Here is a 23,857-nt window from a genome sequence, read left to right on the forward strand (position 1 = left end):
GAGAGTATCGGGATACTTGGGGTTGACATTTCGAGCGATGTCCAGTTTCGGAGTCATTTGGAGAGCAAAGCCAAGTTGGCGTCCAAAATGCTGGGAGTCCTCAACAGAGCAAAGCGGTACTTCACGCCTGGACAAAGGCTTTTGCTTTACAAAGCACAAGTACAGCCTCGCGTGGAGTACTGCTCCCATCTCTGGGCCGGGGCTCCCAAATACCAGTTTCTTCCATTTGACTCCATACAGAGAAGGACCGTTCGGATTGTCGATAATCCCATTCTCACGGATCGGTTGGAACCTCTGGGTCTGCGGAGGGACTTCGGTTCCCTCTGTATTTTGTACCGTATGTTCCATGGGGAGTGCTCTGAGGAATTATTCGAGATGATACCGGCATCTCGTTTTTACCATCGCACCGCCCGCCACCAGAGTAGAGTTCATCCATACTACCTGGAGCCACTGCGGTCATCCACAGTGCGTTTCCAGAGGTCTTTTTTGTCACGTACCATCCGGCTATGGAATGAGCTCCCCTCCACGGTGTTTCCCGAGCGCTATGACATGTCCTTCTTCAAACGAGGCTTGTGCAGAGTATTAAGCGGTAGGCAGCGGTTTGGCTCTGCCCCTGGCATTGCTGAAGTCCATAGGCGACGGTAACCACTCACCATCAGGTGGGCCGTATGCTCGTTTGCCTACAAGGGCAATAAAAAAAATCAATCTGATTCCGTCCGTAGTACATATTTCCAACTACTAGAGTTGAGAGAGCAAACCCTAATTATTTTAAGGCGATCATCAAAAATACAGTTTAAATCTCACATAGAGAAAAATAATACCTATCACGCCATAGCTATAAATGTGAGTACTTTGCAACGAGTGTCGTGCCTATTTATCTATAGGTATATTTTGTTTACATTAAAATGCAAGGAACATCAAAGGTGTCCCCGTCCCTATGTGGAGACGTAAAGAGTTTGTTTGGATTTAAAATAAAATATATTGGGTTTCAACTAAGCCAGATTTACAATCCTGAATATTTTGTATTACAATCCAATATCCAATAATCCAATTAGAATCGTCCAAATATTTTCTAATAAAATAAAAGATTGGGTTGGAAAAAATCGTACTCACGAACGACTTCCATAATAAAAGATAAAATAAAGCCCCAACATAATATAGATTTTCGCAATTTGTGGTATTTCGTAAGGGTAGGTAGGGTAGGAACCTTGTCAGTTGCCCTACCTGTTTTTGCCAAGAATAATTCGTATCGGCTGGCCACCCGTGATACAGAATAAGAAATGTGATTTCGACAGTCCCTCAATATGGGTAGCGGTATCTGCCATAAGCTATAACTATCTGTAAGCCCCTGTATCCACTACATATTAGGTGAACCATAAGCAGGTCCGCCTACCTATAGTAAGTAATAAACAATGTCGAAGGGAAAAAGTTTACTTAAAATTTTTATAAATTATTGAATCAAATTCATCAGAAAAAATTTGATAATTAAATTGTGATTCTCTATTGCTTCATAAAGTATTTTTTTCACTTTAAGTTCAATGCCTATTTTCAAAATATTGTTCATGCAGAAGAACAAGTTAGGAAGTACACGTTCCATAGAATTAAAATGTGTTGCTTTTGTTTTGTGAGAAAACAAAAGAGCGGATGGACAGGCTCGGTTACTGAGCAAGGTTTTATCTCGTTTGTACTTAATTATAGTGGAATTAATTTATTCATTTTAGCAAGTTTATAACTTATTACCTACATATTATTTTACTGTTATTTTTATTTCCGTAAGTTTAAGGAATTTTGTTATTGTCTTCCGCCGAGAAAATGTTTAAAAAAATTGCGTAATAAACAACCGCAAGCCAAAGCGTATTACACTTTTAGTACTAAATCTTATATCGCCCACAAGACTACAATTACATCAGTATTATCTGGATTCAATGATCTTTTACTGGTGGTAGGACCTCTTGTGAGTCCGCACGGGTAGATACTACCACCCTGCCTATTTCTGCCGTGAAGCAGTAATGCGTTTTAGTTTGAAGGGTGGGCAGCCGTTATAACTATACTTGAGACCTTATAACTTATATATCAAGGTGGCTGGCGCATTTATGTCGTAGAAGTCTATGGGCTCCAATAACCACTTAACACCAGGTGGGCTGTGAGCTCGTCCACCCATCAAGCCAATAAAAAAAAAATTAAATGTTTTCAATTTTAAACATTGAAACAAAAAAAACGGCGGCTCAGCAATTAACTGTGCTTGATAATAATTCCAGATATCATTAACGTTCATTAGCTACGAATTTCGTAAAATTTAAGTAGGAGCTACCATCCAAAAATACCTAAATCTATTCGGTTCATTTGTTTACGTAATAGCTAGTTGCGCACGACAAGAAAATCAAGATTTTTTTCGTTTTGTCTATTTTTGTTTATTTCGTAATAATCGCCTCCAAGCAACAACACAGCCTAATCTTTAAATTGGAAAAAATGGCTTCTTTGCGATAATAATAAGTAGGATTTGCATTCCTATCGTACATTTAATAAGGTTATTGATTAAAATAAATCAAAATTTATAATATACGATCATTAAATCCCCACGGATTGCCGAAGACCAGATTGCTATTTCGCAAGATCCATGCAGAGCAGTTGAGATCCTCTTCTTCGATGTCCCTCGCTGGTCTCCAAGTCACCAAAGGGAGGGAACCACAATATATTGGGCACCAGAATTTAGGCGAGATACCTATTATCATAGCATTTCTTGTGTAAAAAGCAATAAATGATTTAATTTTTTGAATATTTAAACATGTAGGCATGCAGTAACAATTATTTTGTTGTCACGACAATTTTTCTTCCTCTATCCCACTGCCATAGATGGTGAATTTAGAATTCTTCAAGACTCGTAATGTTTGTCTTGTTACTTATTATTAAGTATTTTCCATATTAAATTGACCATCTTATTACCCATCATTGAGAGTTAATATTAGAATATTAGTTATTAATACCAATATAAGTTACAGTGAGTAGATGTCAGTGAATTCAAAACATCAAAACGCGGGACTTTCATAGTGCACTTAAATATAAAAAGTACATAAAAGTTCACTAGGGTACCGGAACATTTAGAAAGCTAATAGGTATATATGTATTTAATAGTATATTAAATACTGTATTAGCGGAAAAGCTTAATTCATAGGCACCTTGAAACGAAGTGTCCGTTTGAATGGCCGGCATTATGAACCGCCTCCCTCACTTTGTTTACGCCAGGGCAAGATAGTTCACTTTCGTAGATGAATGAATGAGTTCACGGTTAAACTAATGCCGGCCACTCACATGCGCGCAAATATTCGTACATTGTACGAATGTTTGAGCGCATGTGAAGGGCCGTCAAACATTCATTCGCAAACTTAGCGGCTGTGCAAATGGGTTCGGTACTCAATTTGCGAACCCGTTTGCGCTTCCTCCTACACTTGTTTACGAATGTCTCACGAATTTCTCCTCCTTTTTAATTCGTCAATGGAACATTGAAGAGAAAAAGAGTTTTGAATTCTTTCCCAGACATCATTAACAGCCATGCTGTTTTTATTTGATTTCTTTTGATGAAGATACGCTACGCAGTAGACGTCACGAACTATGAAAATAGCGATACGTCCGTTACCTTCGCAATCGTCGGCGCAACTGGGCAAGCGAATGTGTGGGAGACTACGCGAAGGTTCGAGGTTCGCGCGCTTTGATGTCTGTTAAAAAACCGACACAGCTTGGAAAACCACGAATGCAGCGAAAACTTTGCATAATCATTTGCAAATGTCGTTCTACACTTGCGGGTTTGCGTATTCGTGCGCATGTGAGTGACCGGTGTAAGATTAAATGGTCGTTTCGTCCAATAGACAACACAAATTCCCTCAACCACAACCCTGGGCGTCATAACATTAAGCTATGGTGCATGTAGAAAATTACAATAATAAAATATATATTTTATTCTTTAAAAATAAACGATAAATACCTATTTATTCTGACTCTAGAAGCATAAGGTCGGATGTACATTTTACTGAGTGTCTCCGACAGAAGAGAACTCGTATAAATATTGAAGAAATTTGGACTTCGTTCTCAGAAAAAATCTAAACTTTCATAATTTGGTGAACGTGCTTACGGTTTAGCTGGAGTTGAGTGGTTACGGGAGCCCATAGACATGACGACATTAATAACGTCCCACCTTCCTTGAGATATGAGGTTGATGTCTCAATGTTATAGTATAACGGCTGCCCCATTCTTCAAACTGGAATGCATTATTGCTTCGCGGTAGAAATAGGCAGGGTGATGTAAGTATGGACTCACACGAAGCTCCACGACCAGTAAAGATTTATGATTGTTAAAATGATCATTAACCATACTAGAATCAAAGAGTAGAAAAATGCTATACCTATATGTAAACAAGAGCTATAGCTCGCCTTTTGACCAGTTGATGTTGAATTATATTCTATTATTTTCTATTCTATTTCTTTATATTCCTTAATTTAACGCTTCTAGAGTACATATCTATTTTTGATTCAGGAATTTAAAGTTTGCATTTAATTGTAAAAAAATTCAGAAAAACCCTCTGCCATAAAAAAGTCGTTGCTTAGCAACGGTTTGTTTTGCAGGTCAATGCTAATGATATTTAACATTTTACGCATAATAATACACCGAAAACACTGTAAATTTTATATTTTAAAATGAGCTTGTACAAATTGTTTAGTTCAAATGTCGAAATACAGTATAAAAGTACCTTCCTTTCCAAAGCCATGTTCTTTACTGTTTTTACGTCTATGTTGAATATTATACTGCCTTTTATTATAGCTCAGAAAAGTAGAGGTTAGAACTCCAATTTAGCCTTGCTAAAATTAGCTGAGTGAACCATGTCCAGAAAATACTTAACAGTATACAGAAACGGTTCTATTATCGTTAAAATTAAATTATTTGAAATAGCCAGTAATTACCGAATAGATATCGAAATATAAGATCGTAATACAAATATGTATTTTTACAGGGCTCTGGGTGAAATATCACAGTTTTTATGAACAGCCAACTGTTCATTTTACGTATGAGTATGTATTAATAGTCGAAACTGAGGATCCCAGTAAACCCATACTTTGTACAGAAATTGGATTGTTTGGTAATGATAATGAAGAAACCTCTGAATCATGTGCAGAAATGCAGGTAATGAATTTTTATCGAAAGAATTGTACTGTGTAAATACAAATTACATAACTATATAGACAATGAGTTTGTTATGAAATAAGACTAAAGACACTGTGTAGTACATTTTATACTGATAACATGACCAACTACAGATTTGACAAATTCTTAAAAACATGTATTTCCAGGTTCAAGAAAATGATTTCACTGGAGATGGCAAAAAGGATGAGCTGTATATTAAATTTCACCTAAATATACCACCAGACAGAACCGTGTCTTCTATTTTATTAATTTTATCTCTTGATTTTCAGCTGAAGGTATTTTTAACTATTTTTGACATTTTAGATATTTAATAAAAAGTACTAAATCTTTCCTGTTTATTTATATTTTATAAATAGGTGCTTTAAATATGGAACAAATACTTTAATAGAATCCTTTTGTTTTCTTCTTGCAGACAATATGCCCTTTACAAATGCAGAGCTTGGCATTGATTACCAAAGAGTTTGTAATACCACCATCAGAATTAATTTTTCATGGGGATCTAAATTTTTATCAAACCACTCACTTACCTTGTGAATGGTTTAATCAAGATACGAAATATAACAGATCTTTATTTGAAATTGAAAAATGGGAAAGTTACATGTCTATTGATCATTATCTGTCTGATTATTTTTATAGAGAAGGTAAGATTATTTATTTTTACAAATATACATTTTGTGCTTATTCATATTTTAATATTGGTAACAGCATTGAAGACAAAAATAATGTTGTCCAGCCACAGACAGAAGGCCATAAACCTACAGTAATTTTAACACAAAATTGTAACATTTATCCTGAGTTAATAAAGATTTGATTGTCAATGATAATCCTTCTTTAGTAAGGCAAATAAACTCAAGTTACTTAATAAAAAACATAATGCTCCGCTGTCCATTGGATCAAAAGTAATCAGGTATTCATTCTTTCAACAGCCAGATAATAGGCCAAAGAAAGTTACTTAATAATAGTTTGTCTATTATTTTTCATAATCCATCCACAGTAGATCTACACTTCCTGGTTATCCCTAATTACTATACCATTCGGGCGCATTGAAAGTCCATACCAGTTACAAGTCAGTTATACAGTTCTGCTATTATTTCTGTGGTTCTGCTGCTGCCATTCATTTCAGTTTGAAGTGTGGGTTAGCATTTATTGATACGTCAGCCTAATGTGATCTGCAGAGTAGCATTCAAGTTCTAATGTTACCAGAGTCCAGTAACCACTGATATAAGTAAACCTACAGCATATTTATTCAACTACATTCATAACCAAAAAATAAACTATTTTCAGTTACCACAGAAGTCAGAACGGTAAATTCTAGAACCTACAATGGCCAGACAGATTCTATGACTATTCAAGTTCATCTAAGAATTCCAGAGATGCAAATAAGATACACTCCTAGTATACTACAAGAGTTTAAGTGGGCTTGGCCTCAATATCTCTCTTTTGTAGTCATATTCCATTGGTTCTTCAATAAAGTTAAAGAATTTATATTTACCAATCGACTTCTCATGTCATGGAAAGTACAATCTTGGAAAACATTTGAATGACGAACTTATGTAAGATCTATAAAATTGTACTGCGAAATAATTGATTTGTGCCAATTTCTAGTCTTCACTGTAAAATTCACTTTAATTATTAATAAGGATAAATATGTTTTAATGTTTGCAATAAAATGATATTATAAGCATTAAGTTTCATTGGCTCAAAGAATTTAATTAATAAGATTAATATTCCAAAACTATTCTTATGGTGTCAGAAGAAGGTATAGTATTCTATATATTTTAAAGATTTCAATATGAAAGTGCTTACTATATGTTTATTTTTTAAACTAAAACTACATAATAATATGAAACGAAACAATTTTATTTTGCTAATCATTTATTCGATATCTACTTTACTATTTACATGTTACATGGTTAATTTTATATCACTGAGTGAGAGTTAAGGTTGGAAATGCGATATCAGGTTTGGTATTATCTAATTCAGCTCGGTTGTCCTCAATTATAAATGTTTTTCCACTGTAGTCATCAAGTTGTACAAGCAAATATCTGCACATATAGTTTCCATAATCATTCTGAAAAAACAAATAAGTGTACCGGTGTATTGGAAAGATATTAAATGAATTTATTAAAATAGAAAATTTTAAACAGAGATTATAAGAAATTGATGAGGTGTATACAAAATATTCAGATGCATGGTGTTATTTGAACTTTTAAGTTGTTAAACTACATTTCCATTTAAACAGAACTTACTTGTTTCATATCAAGTTCGACAACACCTTTATTTCTTATCCCTTTAATATAGAATCTCATTCTCATATGTTTCACTCCATCTTTCTCATATACTGCATGACTGACATGGGTACGTCTTCTCCTAGTTGTTTCTTCTCCATAACCTTTTATTGGTGCACCTAGAGCATCTTCTACTCTAGGATCCTGCAATCGACAATAATTTAATAAATACTTGGTAAACAATACTTTATATAGTGTTTGTTTCCCCTGTTCATTACTTACTTTAATACTGACTACTGTACTGCATTCTGCATTATGCAATGCTAATGATTAATTATATAGAAAAATTTGACCTTGTTTATTAAATAATCTGTAAATTTATCATAATGTAAACAAGATTTCTTTCACACAAGGTAATTTACCTGTTTGCACTTCTCAAGAGCTTCTGAGTAAATGCTGTTCGGACTGTTACTTGAGAACAGTTCTCGAAAAACGTAAAAGAAAATCACACCTGTGACTCCGACACCGAGAAGTATTACGCCGGTGTAAGAAACAGTTTTTGTAGTTTCTTTGATTTTTTCTCCTAAGGGTCTTACATCTGTAGATACATGGGAAGCACTTTCCTTGCTTTTGGATTTAGTCAAACCACTTTCTTTCTCAGAAGAGAAGTAACGGGTATTAGTTCTAAATTTAGTTTGTAATATGGCAGGAATCTTTTCAGTGGTGCTACCGTTCCGTAAAAGCGGTAAAAATTTTGATATTAAAGTCATCGTTCACTTTTAAGTGTGCTATTTAACAGAATGGTTAAAAAAAACTCAACCTCCTTATTGTTATTTCATCGTCAAAAATTTCCTATAAAGTTGATAAAAATAACCTTAGTTATTTACTTAATTTTGAAGTTTACGTAGCTATCATTACTATCAATCAAACTATCTTATTTGTTAATTAGTCAGGCAAATGAAACTTAGCGAAACAGCCACTTTTGTTACACGAAAAAGAAAATGTTAAAAACAATAAAAAATATAAAATATTACACTACTTAGAAAATTACTTACTAAAGAAATGAAATAGAATTTAAAGGAGTTCAGATGAGATAAAATAAAATACTCAGTATTTTACTGAACAGTAGAAACGTCATTGGACTTTTCGGAAAAAGCTATGTTAAGCAAATCGATTTCATTTTTCTATATTTGTGCTTTTTCACCGATACTACAAAGCCTATAAGCGACTAATATTGCTCGTTAAAATCTGAAGAAGCATCAAATTAAAAAAAGTAAAACCATTCTCTATTTATAAATGGACATATCCAATAACATAGAGAAAACTCTTCGATTAGCCACTCTATATGTAGTAGGTAACTAATTTATAATATTAATAGACTTTTTGGCGGGAACGCGAAGAGTGAAGTTGTGTGATTTGTTTTATTTTGTCTATTTAGTGTTTCTTCAGGGTTCAATGTGTACGCATCCTTTGGACAGTGCAATCGCCGAATTCCGGGTTCAACAAGATATGCGTCAACAGTTCAATCGCCGAATTCCGGGTGTGAATAGTCCGGAGTTTGGACTCATAACATATATTCTACTATTATGTTTTATTCTTTCTAACACATTTAAAAACTGTACCTAATGAATGGGCCTTCTCTCTCGCACACAAACTTCATGTTAGATGTAGAGAAAATCAGTTTTTTGGATCTGGATCTCGGTTTTTTCGGACAGTGTATTCACCGAATTCCGGGTACAGCAGTTGGCGTCAAAGTCGTCATTTTGAATGTTACTGTGCAAAGTAGCTGTTTAGTATCTGTGAAAGTGCATAAATGTGGGAATCTTCCAAAAGTCCACTGAAAAAGTCGCAGTAAATGACCACCATTTTACTGAGATTATATATCATCCCATATCATCTCATTTGATTTAATTTAATCCCAGTTGATTAATGTTTCAAATTAATCTTCATTTCATTTCATTTCACTCCATATTATCATTTTTCATAAAATAAGAATTTTAATAATAATAAGACATGACTTAAAGATCTTAGTTACCAGGTCAGAAAATTCCTTAAAAAAAAGCGCTGTGTGAATGTCAAAATCTGTTTTTATTTCAATCAGAGATTAAAATCATTTTAGATCACTGGTTTGAACATTGCAAATAAGTTTTTTGTCTTAGTCCGTTGTTAATACGATAACTTGACCATTTACTTAATTTTTTTTAAATATTTGTTCAGAGTTAGGAAACCTTATTTTGATAACTTTTAACATATTATGTTTTCAGAAGTAGTTTAAAAACATAATATGAATTTAACGTTAGCATTATTAACGAGGTGCGTTAAACGGGAGCTTACATAAAACTCACTTAAATTTTATACAAACAAAGTAATTGATAAAAATGGATTGGATTATTTCCGATGAGTTGGGGCTCACTGTGGGCCATCTGGTGGGCTTTGGAGCTGCTGGTGCTATGATAATAGGAGGTGTCGCTCCATATATCCCTCAATATAGACAAATTAAAAAGACGCAAGATGCTGAAGGATTCTCTTTGTATGTGTGTTTAGCTCTTCTAATAGCCAACACTTTGAGGATATTGTTTTGGTATGTGCCTTTAAAGTAAACTATAGTTCAACAATACTTAACTTTAACTTTAATGAATAACAATAAACATGTATAAAATTTGATTTTTAGGTTTGGAAAACGTTATGAATTACCCTTGTTAATTCAAAGCATTGTAATGAATGTGACTATGTTTGTTATGATTCATCTTTGTGTGTCAGTTCGAAAAAAGAACCAGATTATCAGAGCAAGAGAAAGAATATTCACAGGTTAGTACTGGATGTGGCTGAAATTAAACATTAAGTAAAACATGTAGTTAGCAGCTTTGAAAATATTATTTTTTGCTGGTATAATCTAACATAATTTTTTATTTTTTTTCATTTTATTTATGACTCAATATAAATCTGGTATCAAATGTACATAATGTATATGTTTAAAAAAAGGAAACAAATTAAAAATGTACTTACACTTAATTAATACAGTTTACTATATTTTATATTTCAGTCAATTATTTTCTCCTTTATTTATGTATATCACTACTCCATTCATAAGCATATATCTTAATTTTATTTGCTTGTAATTAATTTTATTTTAACATAATTTTATGTTGGTGGCCGGGGTATTGGTGACAATTAGATGCAATATTCATGTTATATATACTATTATGTTGTGTGAATGGACCAGCTCAGCCGGATGAGACAGCACGCTGGCTGAATCAGCGCAGCGGTATCTCTGGTGGAGAGAAACCCCATCGTTTCTATGGTGAGCATAAAATTGTGTACATCATTTGACCATATACTGTCATATAAATAAATACCTTTTCTACATTTTTTTTTTGTTTTGTTTCAGTGACCAATCATCATATCAATTTCATTTGTCAGAGCAATGTCATTTTGTATTATAAAATTATGTGGTATATTTTGTATTTGCTTTTATATAATGCATGGGGAAATGGTGATTATTATACAGGCTTCATCTTTACATCACTCTGAGGTTGACATGGAAATAAACCCTATAAGTTTTCTGACTTTTATTTTGTACATAAAGTATAAACAATTAAATGGATATGTACAAAGCTTCATGAATGTACACACTCAATTAATCTACAGATTACATTGTTGTAACTAACAAAGTTCAATGTTCTGATAACTAAACAATCTTATAAATAAATCTGAATGAATCTGCAATCGGTTCAAATATATGTTACACGCTATCTCTTTATTTTGTTAGCCTTTGCCATTTGTTTCCTAGTTAGTTGTTATGTACTATCATTTTAAATTAATGTTTATTTACTATGATTGATATAGCAAGACAATCTTACAACACAAATATTTTAATGTTTGTACCCAACAAACTTAATATTCCATCATTTTGGTATAGTATGATGCAGCTCAGCTTTCTTATTTTATAGAGAAAATTTTCGACATCGACACTGCTTTATGTAACGATTATTTACATCTGGTACTAACATTACATCAGTGATTTTTGTTATTTGATTGATTGTTATGGTTATTCAAGGAATGATTTTGTAAGGCATTTGTAAATGATAATTTGTTAATTTATATAAGTACTGTATATATAGTACTCATTTAGTAAATAATATTTTGAGTTGATATTTTTAATTTCCTTTTTTACATTCTTCTAGACTGAAATTAAACCGGGCGTTTTAATTACCTGTTGTAGCTGTTTATTAAATATACATTTATAATTATACATTTAATAAACAACTTTGACATTTGTATTTCTGCAATTAAAAAGTGATGACTCTAATATAGTAAATACTGACAGCATAGTTTTTTGTTAATCATAATATGTATAAACATTTCATTTTAAAGTTTTTTTTATCTCAAACATCCAGATAAAAAAATATTATTTTGTTTTATTTAACTTGTGATTAGGATAAGATTAATGTCAATACATCGTTTTACGTTTAGCACGCATTAAAGTTTAACTATATTCTACACATCCACTTATCTATACCTACAGATAACAAAAAAAATCGGTCATCTTCAAACTCAACACATTTTGAAAGAGAATCCTTTTAACGTAACTCGACATTAATAACGGTCCCTAAGCCTACGAATTTCTAAAAATGTCATGACAAATATTTTTAATATAGTTATTCAAAACTTCTTTTTAATTCCCCAAATGACCTTCGAAAATCATTCACAATATCGTCCTTTTTATTTAATATAGCCATTCTATTATGAAACTTGGTTTATACCAAGGTGAAATTGTAAACTCTGAACACAACTTTTTTACTGGTGGTAGGACCTCTTGTGAGTCCTCACGGGTAGGTACCACCACCCTGCCTATTTCTGCCGTGAAGCAGTAATGCGTTTCGGTTTGAAGGATGGAGTAGCCGTTGTAGCTATACTGAGACATCAGAACTTATATTTCAAGGTGCGTGGCGCATTTACGTTGTAGATGTCCATGGGCTCCGGTAACCACTTAACACCAGCCATGAGCTCGCCCACCCACCTAAGCAATAAATAAAACATGACGGTGTAAATAAAAAAAAAGATGATTCCATAAATGTAACTGAGGATTTTAATAAAAAGGTACAATGACTCCTTATATTACATTATGGAATATTTTCAATTACATAATGTTAGCAGTTGAGCGACAAACTTAATGACAACGGTGCGAGCTTTTATAACGTTCTCAATAGTGTAAAAGTTAAGTCAAATTTGTATGCAGTTGAAACAGCGCACCTAGTGGCAAACGTGGGCATACGTTCCAACTCCATACAATTTTGAATTAACTTTAACGCTATCAGAGGAGGGATTTAAACTGAGGTCAGCTATTTAGCTACGTACGTTTCAAATATCTCCCATTACAGCACGTTTGACACCGGCCCTAATCGCTACCTACGATCATAGAAATCTTCCATCCCCCCCCATCTGAATCTTCATAACGTTAAATTAATATAAAATGTTGCAACATATAACATTGATTATAAATGTAAATGATTTGTAGATATTACGCGAATAATACTTACCCAATAATTTCCTCTTCTGCAGATATGGAAAGGAAGTACTTCTGGGCGTGGACAGACTTCCAGAGTTACGTGGACTGCATGCTCGTTTTCTCGGTATTGGGCGCGGCTGTCACATATCTCTTGATAGAGTTCTCTCCGTTCGTGGAGTTGATTGGCTTCATGGCGGTTTTCACTGAGGCTATGCTCGGTGCACCACAAATAGCCAAGAACTTACAGAATAAAAGTACTGAAGGAATGAGGTGAGTTCAAAGTAAATACAGGTTTTATTTAGCAATGTTGCAAGCAAATCTTCATATTCCTTATAAGGGGGAAAAAGTTTTTTGGCATTTTTAAGAAAATTCACAACATTTTTTACTATAGTTTATTTACATTTAACTAAAGTATGTAGGTACCATTTTGTTCGATAACGTGGTGGACATGGTCCCATTGTTATAGAAAATTTAGGACTTCTGATCAAAATACCGCGACAGTTGGTTTTGGCAGTCCTCTCGTGATGTTAACCTGACACTGCCTAAAGAATTCTGAAGAGACCGAAACAGGTAGAAATCTGAAGGTGCAAGGTAACACCTCCCAGCCAAGCTCTCTTAATTTTTGCTGAGTGGCTAAAGATGTGTGAGGTCTAGCGTTATCGTGATGAAAAACCACACCCCTTCTGTTGATTAATTCCGGCCGCTTTCTCTCAACTTCTTGCTTTAATCTCATCAGTTGTTCGCAGTAGAGTTCAGAATCGATGGCACTGCCTGGTGGTAACAGCTCATAATGAATAATGCCCTTCCGATCCCACCACACAGCATCACCTTGTTGCGGTTAACCCGGGTTTCGCCACAGCCTGTGAAGCCTGACCGGCCTTTGACCACGACCTTTTTCGCACGTTCTTGTCGTACGTGATCCACTTTTCATCACCAGTTATCAGCTTCTTCAAAAATGGTTCGGTTTCATTACGTCGTAATAAAGAATCACAAATAAAATAAAATAAATAAATAAATAAATAATTCATTAGGATTCTTTCAGTGAGTTCGTGAGATACCCAAATATTGAGGTTTTTTGTGTACCCAGTTTTTTCAAATGCGCCAAAACTGTTTTGTGGACAATTCCCAGTTCTTCAGCTACGTCGTAACTACAGATATGTCGATCTTGCTGCACTTTTTCAAAAATGGCATCCATTTTATCCGTAATAGGGCGACCAGAGCGACGTGCATCTTAAATCAAAATTTCCGGATTGAAAACGCTTAAACCAAATTTGTGCTACTCTCGCAGACACTGCACTAGATCCATAAACATCCCAATTTTTTTTCGCGGCTAGCGTTGCATTTTTGCCTTTTTTGTAGTAAAATTTTAAAATGTATCGAATTTCTTCATTAGATTCACTCATCTTGACAGTACGAAAAATAAATAAAAATCACACATTTTCCTAATTATCTTCTTTAAAATTTAAACTTTTAATGATACCAAAACCAGCCAGATACAAATAGATTTTATAACAAGTTCATACAAACTATAATGCGAAAAGACTTTTTCCCCAACCTATTATGTATGATTCTTTTCTAATTCCATAGTACAGTCCGGCGTTCTAAGGGAACAATTGATCATTTATTTGGCGGTCAGAGGATCTTATATCAATGGTAGCTTATCTGGTCATTAATCAGAAAATACGGATATCATATCCCAGCCTTTTCGACTTTCTGCTAATTTTTATTTTTATAGCTTACTGGGGGGACGAGCTCACAGCCCACCGGTTGTTAAGTAGTTACTGGAGCCCATAGACATCTACAACGCAAATGCGCCACCCACATTGAGATATAAGTTCTAAGGTCTCAGTATAGTTACTTACCAATAGTAAAATTCCTACCACGAATTCCTTCCTGAGCCTTAAATAGATATAGATCATCAGTAATAAGACCATTCGGTTTGTTTCTCTCAATAGTACAATTTGGTTTTCGGGTTAATCAAATGCATGAATAGTAAATTTATTAACCACCACCTGTGTCATTTCGATTTTAATACAATAAATATGACCTAGTTTATTTTGATGGACTACACTTAAAAGTAATCTTCATTTATAATAACATTAAAAGAATAATTGCTTCGATTAACTGAGTGAATCGGTGGTGCACTAGTTAGCGACCCTGACTGTTGCGGCGAAAGTCGTGGGTTTGATTCCTACATAGTACAAACATTCGGGTGTTTATTATCCATATATGTATTTAAACGTATATAAATATGCATATCACTGTGTGGCTCCTATAACACAGGGAATATCCTAATTTGAGGCTGGATGACCGTGCGTGATTGGTTCCCACTTATTATTTATTTAATTAATAATAGCTTATTAACAATACTACAGATCTACTGTTTACTGTTACTGTCTGGTAACTTTATTTTTTATTGCTTAGATGTGTGGACGAGCTCACAGCCCACCTGGTGTTAAGTGGTTACTGGAGCCCATGGACATCTACAGCGTAAATGCGCCACACACCTTGAGATATAGTTCTAAGGTCTCAGTATAGTTACAACGGCTGCCCCACCCTTCAAACCGAAACGCATTACTGCTTCACGGCAGAAATAGGCGGGGCGGTGGTACGTACCCGTGCGGACTCACAAGAGGTCCTACCACCAGTACTTGAATTGAATGTGTTACGAATACATTGTGGAACCTTTAAAATTTTATTGTAGTTCTCTTGTTGTTGTTATTTCATCATCAAACATCTCAAATGTATTTCTACTGATAATACAGTATTATGATAAAAGAACATGGAAGATTCATTAATGGAAACCTTTTATTAGACAATATTTTTGTTTTGTTTCATTCGATTTGACTTTGTATTTGTAAACTTAGTTTTTTTTTTAAATATATATTATATTAAATTCTTTTTAATACACTATTTCAAATAAACTACCTCAAATATTTAGTACTAAATATCTCATGTATTTAGTACTAAATTTTATTAAATTAATTTAATTAATTAATAATTAATAATAAAATTAATAAAATAATTAATTTTACTAAATATCTCATGTATTTAGTACTAAATTTAGTAGTATTACTTAATATTAAAATACTAATATTTAGTACTAAATATTTCACCAAGAAAATCATAGGGAAGCACATTGGTCACTTGTTTGGTTCATCACTGTTAATATTGCTTAGTTTATATAGTATAATGTTTCAGTGTCAGCATGGTGATAATGTGGACGTGTGGCGACATTTTTAAGACTGCATACTTTATTATTAGAGAGGCTCCAACGCAATTCTGGGTTTGTGGCGGTTTACAAGTCTTCCTTGATGTCGTTATTTTATTCCAAGTAAGTTATAAATACCTAATCTAAGTATTTCTGATCTAGAACATTAAATTCGATGGTACCTTAATGGGAAATTAAGTATGTAAACTTGTATTCATTTTGTGCATGTACGTAAAAGCGTACAAAGCATCAAGACGTTGATTTAATTCACTACAAAAAAACGATGAGCGTGCAACTTGGTGCACGTGAAATGAAGTAAAACTTCTTTTTCGATGTGTAGTATTGTTGTTTTCTTCATTTTTCATCCTTAAATCATATTGCTCTCGTAATAGGGAATGCTGTGTATAAGAGATGCGACATCTTAACATTTATATTATATATACATATTTAGATAGAAAAATAACTATGTATATATATATATATATATATACCTAGTCAGGTCATAAATTCTGTCACATGTTTAATGTAAAATAATTGAAACAAGTTTATTCATTATGTAACCATTCATATACCAAAATGAACTTAACAAAACATAGATTCTTATGACACTAAAGTTTATTCAAAATGACCTCCGTAATTTTGAATACAGGCCTTCAATCTGCGCGGACATTCGTCTATCGCAGCACGAACGAGGTCCATGTCAATATCGGCGGCTGCCTTAATCAAGGATGTCTTGAGTGACTCCAAATTGGGATGAGGCTTTGAGCACGCCTTTTTCTCCAAGTGTTGCCATATCTTGTAATCTAACAGATTCAAATCTGGACTGGAGGAGGGCCAGTCTTCGTGCCGGATGAAGTCGATTTCACGCGCCGCCAGCCAGTCTTGTGTGCTCTTCGCTCTATGAGCTGGCGCCGAATCTTGTTGGAATACCCAGTGCCTGTTATTGAACATGGTATGAGAAACAGGTTCCACAAGGTTCGTCAGGACTGTATTTTGATACACAATTGCATTCGTTTTTACACCTTTCTCACAAAAATGTACCTCTTTTAAGCCCCAATAGGAAACTCCCAACCATACCATGAGCGAGGATGGAAAATGACCTCGTTGGACACGCGGAATACGGTTGCTCGCTTCTTCACTACTGTGTGCGTACACCTTATCATTTTGTTTGTTGTAGCTCTCTTCTACGGTAAAAATTTTTTCATCCGGAAAAAGAATTTCCCGATATTTTTTTCCCGCGTACCGCTTCAGCAAAGCGCGGCATCTCTTCAGTCTCAGGTCCATTAGACGAGCATTCAAACGATGTCCTGTTTTTCTTCGATATGCCTGAAGCCCTAAGTCTTCATTTAACACCCTTTTCACCGTGGTTCTGCTTAACCCCATCTGAAGGGCCAACAGTTTCTGCTTACGTTTGGGATTTCTTTGAATTCACGCCTTCACAGCTTTTATCACTGCTGGAGTCCTAACAGACCGAGGGCGACCACTTCTTGACCTGTTATCTACACTAGAGTCTTCATTGTATCGTTTGATGGTACGATAAACGAATCTTTTGGTTATATTAAAAATTTTCAGTATGTTAAAATTTTGAATTGGCGCGTAACCGCAACGATGCAACGCAATAACTGCAACACGGTCTTCTTTAAGCGTCCACTCCATATTTAAAAATGAGTAAAATTCTAAAAAGTATACATTTTTATTTTCATGAACAATTCGAAATTCGAATTCAATAAACTTTTTTGTGGCCAGCATCCTAAAAGAAAAGTTTTTACTGTGTGACAATACTTATGACCTGACTAGTTATATTAAATGCTTCATTAAAATATTGAGCGCTACTCGTTACTAACGCTCGCGCTGGCCTGTAACAAGTATACTACGCGAATGCGTTCGAGTGCCACGCATTCACTCTCGCTCTGTCTCTTTCTATTCCATGGTAGCGTTAAACGTTTAACGCTACCTTGTTCGAAATCGTATTATGAGTTTCACTTCAAAAATAAAGTCTATTTTATACTGATAAAAAGGCATATGAGTCATTTTAAACAATACTATAATTTCAAGTATTATCATTGCACACGTAGATAGTACGCTGACTTGTATAAATATTATCGCAGGTGTGGTTATACCGTCACAACACGGCGGCGGCTCGAAGGTTGCGGCGAGGCGACTAACAGTGGACCGAGACCGACTTATAGCGCTCGCATCGGTCACCCCTAACGACAAACAGTGTGCTTAGTGCGAGTTTTTTAACGTTCTCGATAGCGTGAAAGTTAACTCAAATTTGTATAGAGTTGGAACAGCGCTCCTAGCGGCAAACGTAGGCAAACGTTCCAACTCCATACAAATTTGTGTTAACTTTTACGCTATCGAGAACGTTAAAAAACTCGCACTAAGCACACTGAACGTATCTTTCAATGAAGCATCAACTGAGATGCTTATGACAAATGATCATGATAACAAGTGTAAAACACATTAAGTATGTAATAATTAGTAACAAGCGACAACCCTAGTGTAAGGGTTGCTAAATCGTATGTTGCTAAATGTAAATAATTATTTGTCATATTTCTTATCCGCGGGAGTATGTTTAAATTTCATGTACAGTGTGTAAGAGAACCGTTCACGTTGCCAAAACTATTGTAGCTCGACATAAATTAAAACTGTACTTTTTTTAATGGAAATATTGTTACTATGTATTTGTATAGGGAATTGCAACGTGATGCTAAGGCTCAAATCCTAAAAGCCATTGAGTATATATGTACCTAACACATGTTCTCGGATGACTTGTTGAATGAATTATATCGTAGAATAAAATTCAAACCGCAAGTTTTATAAAATCTGCAAATTGCTGCTGCTAAAGGTTACTTTATGCCCATATAGGTAGATTTATGGCATTACTGGTGGTAGGACCTCTTGTGAGTCCGCGCGGGTAGGTACCACCGCCCTGCCTATTTCTGCCGTGAAGCAGTAATGCGTTTCGGTTTGAAGGGTGGGGCAGCCGTTGTAACTATACTGAGATCTTAGAAATTATATCAAGGTGGGTGGCGCATTTACGTTGTAGATGTCCATGGGCTCCAGTAACCACTTAACACCAGGTGGGCTGTGAGCTCTTCCACCCATCTAAGCAATAAAATGAAATAAAAAAAACCTATAGCTCTGTCTGCCGCTAAACTGTCGTGCGATCCTGTGGAATAAAGCAAATGAGACCTTATGTCTTAAACTGGATTGTCGTATTCGGCTTGTGTTGCTTATTGGCTTTCATAGCCACTTAACATCAGTAAGCACAACTAAAGATAAAAAATAAGTCTCACAAGCCGGCAATGTAAAGCGTACAAAACTTTTAAACCTTACTTCTACTACTAGAAAAGACAGCTCCAGATAAATAAATACAAATTAATATTCTGAAAGTGATGTTTTTAGCAAAAAATAAATACCACTTTATGTCGAGATGTGTTAAGGTATATAATACGCATTTCGTCTTCGGGAACGTTTCTCTAACACACACACACACTTTATTGTATTTGTTACCTATTGGATCAATGAAGTCTTCTTAAGAAATTGATTTTTGACATACTAACTGAAAATTGTGTACTTCCATTTAACACGGCATGTTTACTTCCAAATTTAAATGATTTTTTTTGTAATGACACAAAGTAATGTTAAAAATAGATGCTTTTCATCTTGTCGCGTATCCGGTTACGGTGCTATAGGTCTGTGCCTAATAATCGAAGAGGTTCATTAAATTCTAATTAAAATGTTTTAGATTTTATTAGTAGACATAATATGTTGACCAATGTTATTCCTTTTTCTTGTTTATAATTAGAAAGAAGAAAAAAAATACTAGTCGTAAGAATTAGACGCGTCGCGATACATAGCTTTAGCTTTTAGAATTCAGTGTCTTCTCTGAGCAATATGATCAATGTGCACACGGAATGACTTGTATCTCTTAAAATAGGTAATGCTATCCAACCGTGGGCAAGAGCGTTAGGTTAATTAAAATTGACGCTAATGTTTTAAATTCAAGAAATCCCTCGAAAATGTAATCGTAATAATGTTGAAAATTAAAAGTTTGCAATGATTTCAATAAATTTACAATGTATAATGATTTAATAACTGATAAGCTTTAATATAATACAAATCAACGTACGTCAGGTGGCGTTCGAGTAGTTTTAATAATATTTTTTTTGTTTTCAATGCAATTATTATAATCAAACTCAACAATATAGTTCAATGCAATAGTTATAGTCAAAGCCGAGTCTAACCTAGTTTAACTGTGGTATATAACTATAGATGTCTTTGAGCGGTCTAAAATAACAGAATACTATAAATGAATAAGTGCTGTATTTCGCATTCAGGTGCAATAAAATTAATTTATTAAAATTAATTATTAGTCTAATTATTAATGAAAGATTATTAATTAAATTCCATAAAATCGTAATGAGATGCATTTGATTGTTTTTACATCTGCCATTTTGACATGGATTATCAATTTACTATCGCCGTATCAGATAAGTCATTTCGTGCCAGTTAGTGCTCACGGTTGGAAGCCTCATTGCTTGGATTAACAATAGCAATAACTGCATTTAAGGTTAGGTTCGCCTAAAAAATAAAATAGGATAGAAAATAAAAACAAATACGTACTTTAGTGACTGCTGTGGAATTGTATGTTGTGAGGGATATTCTGTGGTATATTCGGAGATCTAGTTATGAGATACATTCTAAATGTTGTTCATTGTGATATGGCTGCATGTAAATAACAAGTACAAGTTAATGGTAAACTATTAATTTTAATATTACTCTTTTCTTTTTGTTTTTTAATTATTTTTTTTTTTTTTTGTAACGGTGACCTTCCGAACTTTCGCTGTTTTGTTACGTATTTATCATATTAAAATTGTAATCAAACTAACATCAGCGCATAAACATAAATTAATGTTTCACAAAAAAATAGTAATTGAATAACAGAAACCTCGGTAATTAAAAAAAAGGGTTCCAATCGTTCCCAAAGTCGAAGGTGTTATAGGAATATTTAAAAATTTGAAAAGATAATAATATTTTAAATAAACAAAATATAAGCCACGTTCAATAAGAAGCTATGAGCATATATTATATTCTTTACGTTGCAATACGGCATACAATATAAAATTTGTTTTTTAAAAAGTAAAATTTTGACGCGGAAATAGATGGGGATCATTGATATAATTATTATGGGACCGATTATTTAATCAATTTGTTAACCAATTTAAAATATACCTTACATATGCAAAATGATTTAATAGTTTGATGAAAACTAAAAAAAAACACTTATTTTTAGATATTATGGTCTGGCAACGAGACCTTTTAGCCAAATTTATTTCTTCCTGTATTCCGCTATATAAAAAACAATATGAAACGGAAAGGGATGAAGTTGATTAATTTGAGAATTTAATCAATTGGGATGAAACAAAGTCTCGGTGATGTGGTGGTTACTTATTGACTTTCTCAGGAGACTTCGGAAGAAGCTGCGTCAAGCGGTTTTCCTTCTTTTTCCCGCATGTGTGCACTTTTACAGATGCTAAACAGTTAATAAACCACTGTTAATACACACTTAAACCTGAAGAAACATCAAATTAAAAATAATATAACAATCCAGTCAACTTCGTTCCCGCCAAAAAGTCATAAATTACTAAACGCAAAATATTACTAGCTATTACATCATGTACTTTGACGATTTATTTTATCGAAAACAAAATATTATTTTGTAAATAAATTGATTTAAGAAATGATTTAAAAAGATGAAGTAATAAACTTAGATGTAAGTACAAAACTGTGAGCATACAGTATTATTAAAACATAACATTTCAACCACTGAATTACTTGGATATATTTTCCTGAGATTTTCCACTGTCCATTCGTGAAATAGTTTGGAAATTACAAATTAATTTCACTTTTATATATACATTCCATAATATTTCCATTAATGAGGAATAAAGTACAAAACGAACGAGTGAAACATAAAAAATTGTGATTGTGAACGTAAAAATATGTACTGACGAAAAAAAAAACCAATGATTAAATGAAAATGTCTCTTTACTAAGAAATAATGCAAGTCAATTCTATATGTTTTTGTTGATATCAAAATAACCTATCGACTGTTTTAAGAGGATTTGTAACTATTATAACAATATATCAATTGGCATTTATGGTATTTGGAGCTAAGTGTTGAATATAAATGGGTAATGTTAGCAGTTTCAGTGTTGTGTTTTGTTTATATCGTAGTTGTGAAAGTCTTAACCAATTCCTCAACATAGTCGATCAATTCAACCGATAATCCAAATTCCATTAAAATTTGGGGAGCTCGCAATGCATATTATAAAAAAAAAAATAGATTAACCAAAAAACTAGCTAAACATAAAAGGCAAAGTTTTTACATTTAATATTAATAAATACCTACCCTTTAAACGATGAGGTAAACAGTAATTTGTTCTAATGAACGCAGGCGCCTCGTGTAAGGGTGGTTGACCTCCGATTTCTGTACGGCCCATATTGCGATTTGACGAAATTCTAGTTTTAGAAAAAAATGTACATCCCGCACTCGTGATATCGGCAGTTAATTGTTTTATTTACGTTGAAATAATGCTTTTTTTATTTCAAGACAAGCATAGTCAATGACCCCGGTTTCTATTAATCGTCGATAATTTACTCTTCTGCGATTTATGAAGTGAACTTATTCAAATATCTTTTTGTTTAGCTTTTGTTAAATTTTAAGAAATGCATATATGAGTCGACTAGTATCAAAGCCGGCAATGTAACTTGTGGATAATTATTGGTAAATCAGGAAAACGAATTATTGACTTTGTATTCCATTGGCAGTCACAAAACTCTTCTGAACGACATCTTAGATAAATAACAGGTTAAGTATTAACCTTTATTTAATGCAGGTTTTGAACCGTATTCTTTGAAGGAGACGATTATATTCAAATCAATCTGTATTGAAATATCAATAATTTTTTTTTGTCCAAATGCACAGATTGCCACCTTTGATAATAGACGACTCATATATCTACTGCTAATACAACCACGAAGGAGGGAAAGATGTATAACATGCGACGAAACATATCATTTAATTTATATTAAAGTAATTTTATTTATCATTTAAATTTAAATTTTGATATGTATCGGTCAATTATTGAATATAACTATTAAATTATTGTTGTATGTGTTATTTACCATTTGTATTGACGAAGGTACGTAAAAATGTTGTTATTATAAAAAATATCATAATATGAAATAAAGTTATCGTTTGTTACAGTTTTTATTATTGCAAATATCAATTCCTATTTCAATTAACGTGGTGGTAAATAAACGCATTTGAAATGTGGTGCTGGAGACGAATGCTCCAAATTCCGTGGACGGCCAAGAGGGCAAATAAATCTATCTTGGATCAGCTTCGCATTCGAATCAGGCTCTCAACAATCTGTTACCAGAGGATCCTCAGCTACTTCGGTCATATTGCCCGCCGACAGTCAGATAACTTGGACAAAGTGATTGTGACGGGCAAAGTAGAAGGAAAGAGACCCCGCGGCCGATTACCTAGCCGTTGGTGCGATCAAGTAACCGCTCTAACTGGGTTGCCAGTCGCAACCGCCATTCGAGAAGCTGAGGATCGGACGAGATGGAAACAGCTCACGAGACAGGCTACGGTCAGGTTTCAGGGACACGACAGCAATGAAGAAAGCGACGAAGAAG

The 23,857-nt window shown here is 33.9% G+C and overlaps 3 protein-coding genes across 7 annotated transcripts; 2 read left to right on the forward strand and 1 right to left on the reverse strand.

Annotated features, from left to right (window-relative positions):
- Positions 1–4,609: 4,609 nt before the first annotated feature.
- Positions 4,610–6,874, forward strand: LOC114251808 (transmembrane protein 231). Of its 3 annotated transcripts, none has more exons than XM_089740361.1 (5): positions 4,610–4,669; positions 5,003–5,172; positions 5,340–5,468; positions 5,606–5,834; positions 6,478–6,874. In XM_089740361.1, the coding sequence occupies exons 1-5, from the start codon at positions 4,621–4,623 to the stop codon at positions 6,735–6,737; spliced, it is 837 nt and encodes a 278-aa protein (XP_089596487.1). In that variant the 5' UTR covers positions 4,610–4,620; the 3' UTR covers positions 6,738–6,874. The 3 variants fall into 3 exon arrangements, with proteins under 3 accessions (XP_089596487.1, XP_028042003.2, XP_089596488.1); XM_028186202.2 differs by having other exon boundaries at positions 4,631–4,827; XM_089740362.1 differs by lacking the exon at positions 4,610–4,669 and adding an exon at positions 4,793–4,905.
- A 176-nt stretch (positions 6,875–7,050) lies between these two features.
- On the reverse strand, positions 7,051–8,335 carry LOC114251806 (mitochondrial import inner membrane translocase subunit Tim21). The gene is made up of 3 exons (XM_028186200.2): positions 7,844–8,335; positions 7,443–7,625; positions 7,051–7,264 (listed from the first exon to the last, which is right to left on the reverse strand). Exons 1-3 carry the CDS (start codon positions 8,189–8,191, stop codon positions 7,118–7,120), a joined length of 678 nt encoding a protein of 225 aa, XP_028042001.1. The 5' UTR covers positions 8,192–8,335; the 3' UTR covers positions 7,051–7,117.
- A 1,144-nt stretch (positions 8,336–9,479) lies between these two features.
- LOC114251813 (solute carrier family 66 member 2) lies at positions 9,480–23,417 on the forward strand. 3 transcript variants are annotated; one of them, XM_028186206.2, is made up of 6 exons: positions 9,480–10,002; positions 10,093–10,229; positions 10,597–10,722; positions 12,984–13,200; positions 16,132–16,264; positions 18,250–23,417. In XM_028186206.2, the coding sequence occupies exons 1-6, from the start codon at positions 9,800–9,802 to the stop codon at positions 18,304–18,306; spliced, it is 873 nt and encodes a 290-aa protein (XP_028042007.1). In that variant the 5' UTR covers positions 9,480–9,799; the 3' UTR covers positions 18,307–23,417. The 3 variants fall into 3 exon arrangements, with proteins under 3 accessions (XP_028042007.1, XP_028042008.1, XP_028042009.1); XM_028186207.2 differs by having other exon boundaries at positions 10,645–10,722; XM_028186208.2 differs by lacking the exon at positions 10,597–10,722.
- Positions 23,418–23,857: the final 440 nt, after the last annotated feature.

Source organism: Bombyx mandarina, chromosome 04 (assembly GCF_030267445.1).
Source record: "Bombyx mandarina strain Sakado chromosome 04, ASM3026744v2".
NCBI lineage: Eukaryota > Metazoa > Arthropoda > Insecta > Lepidoptera > Bombycidae > Bombyx > Bombyx mandarina.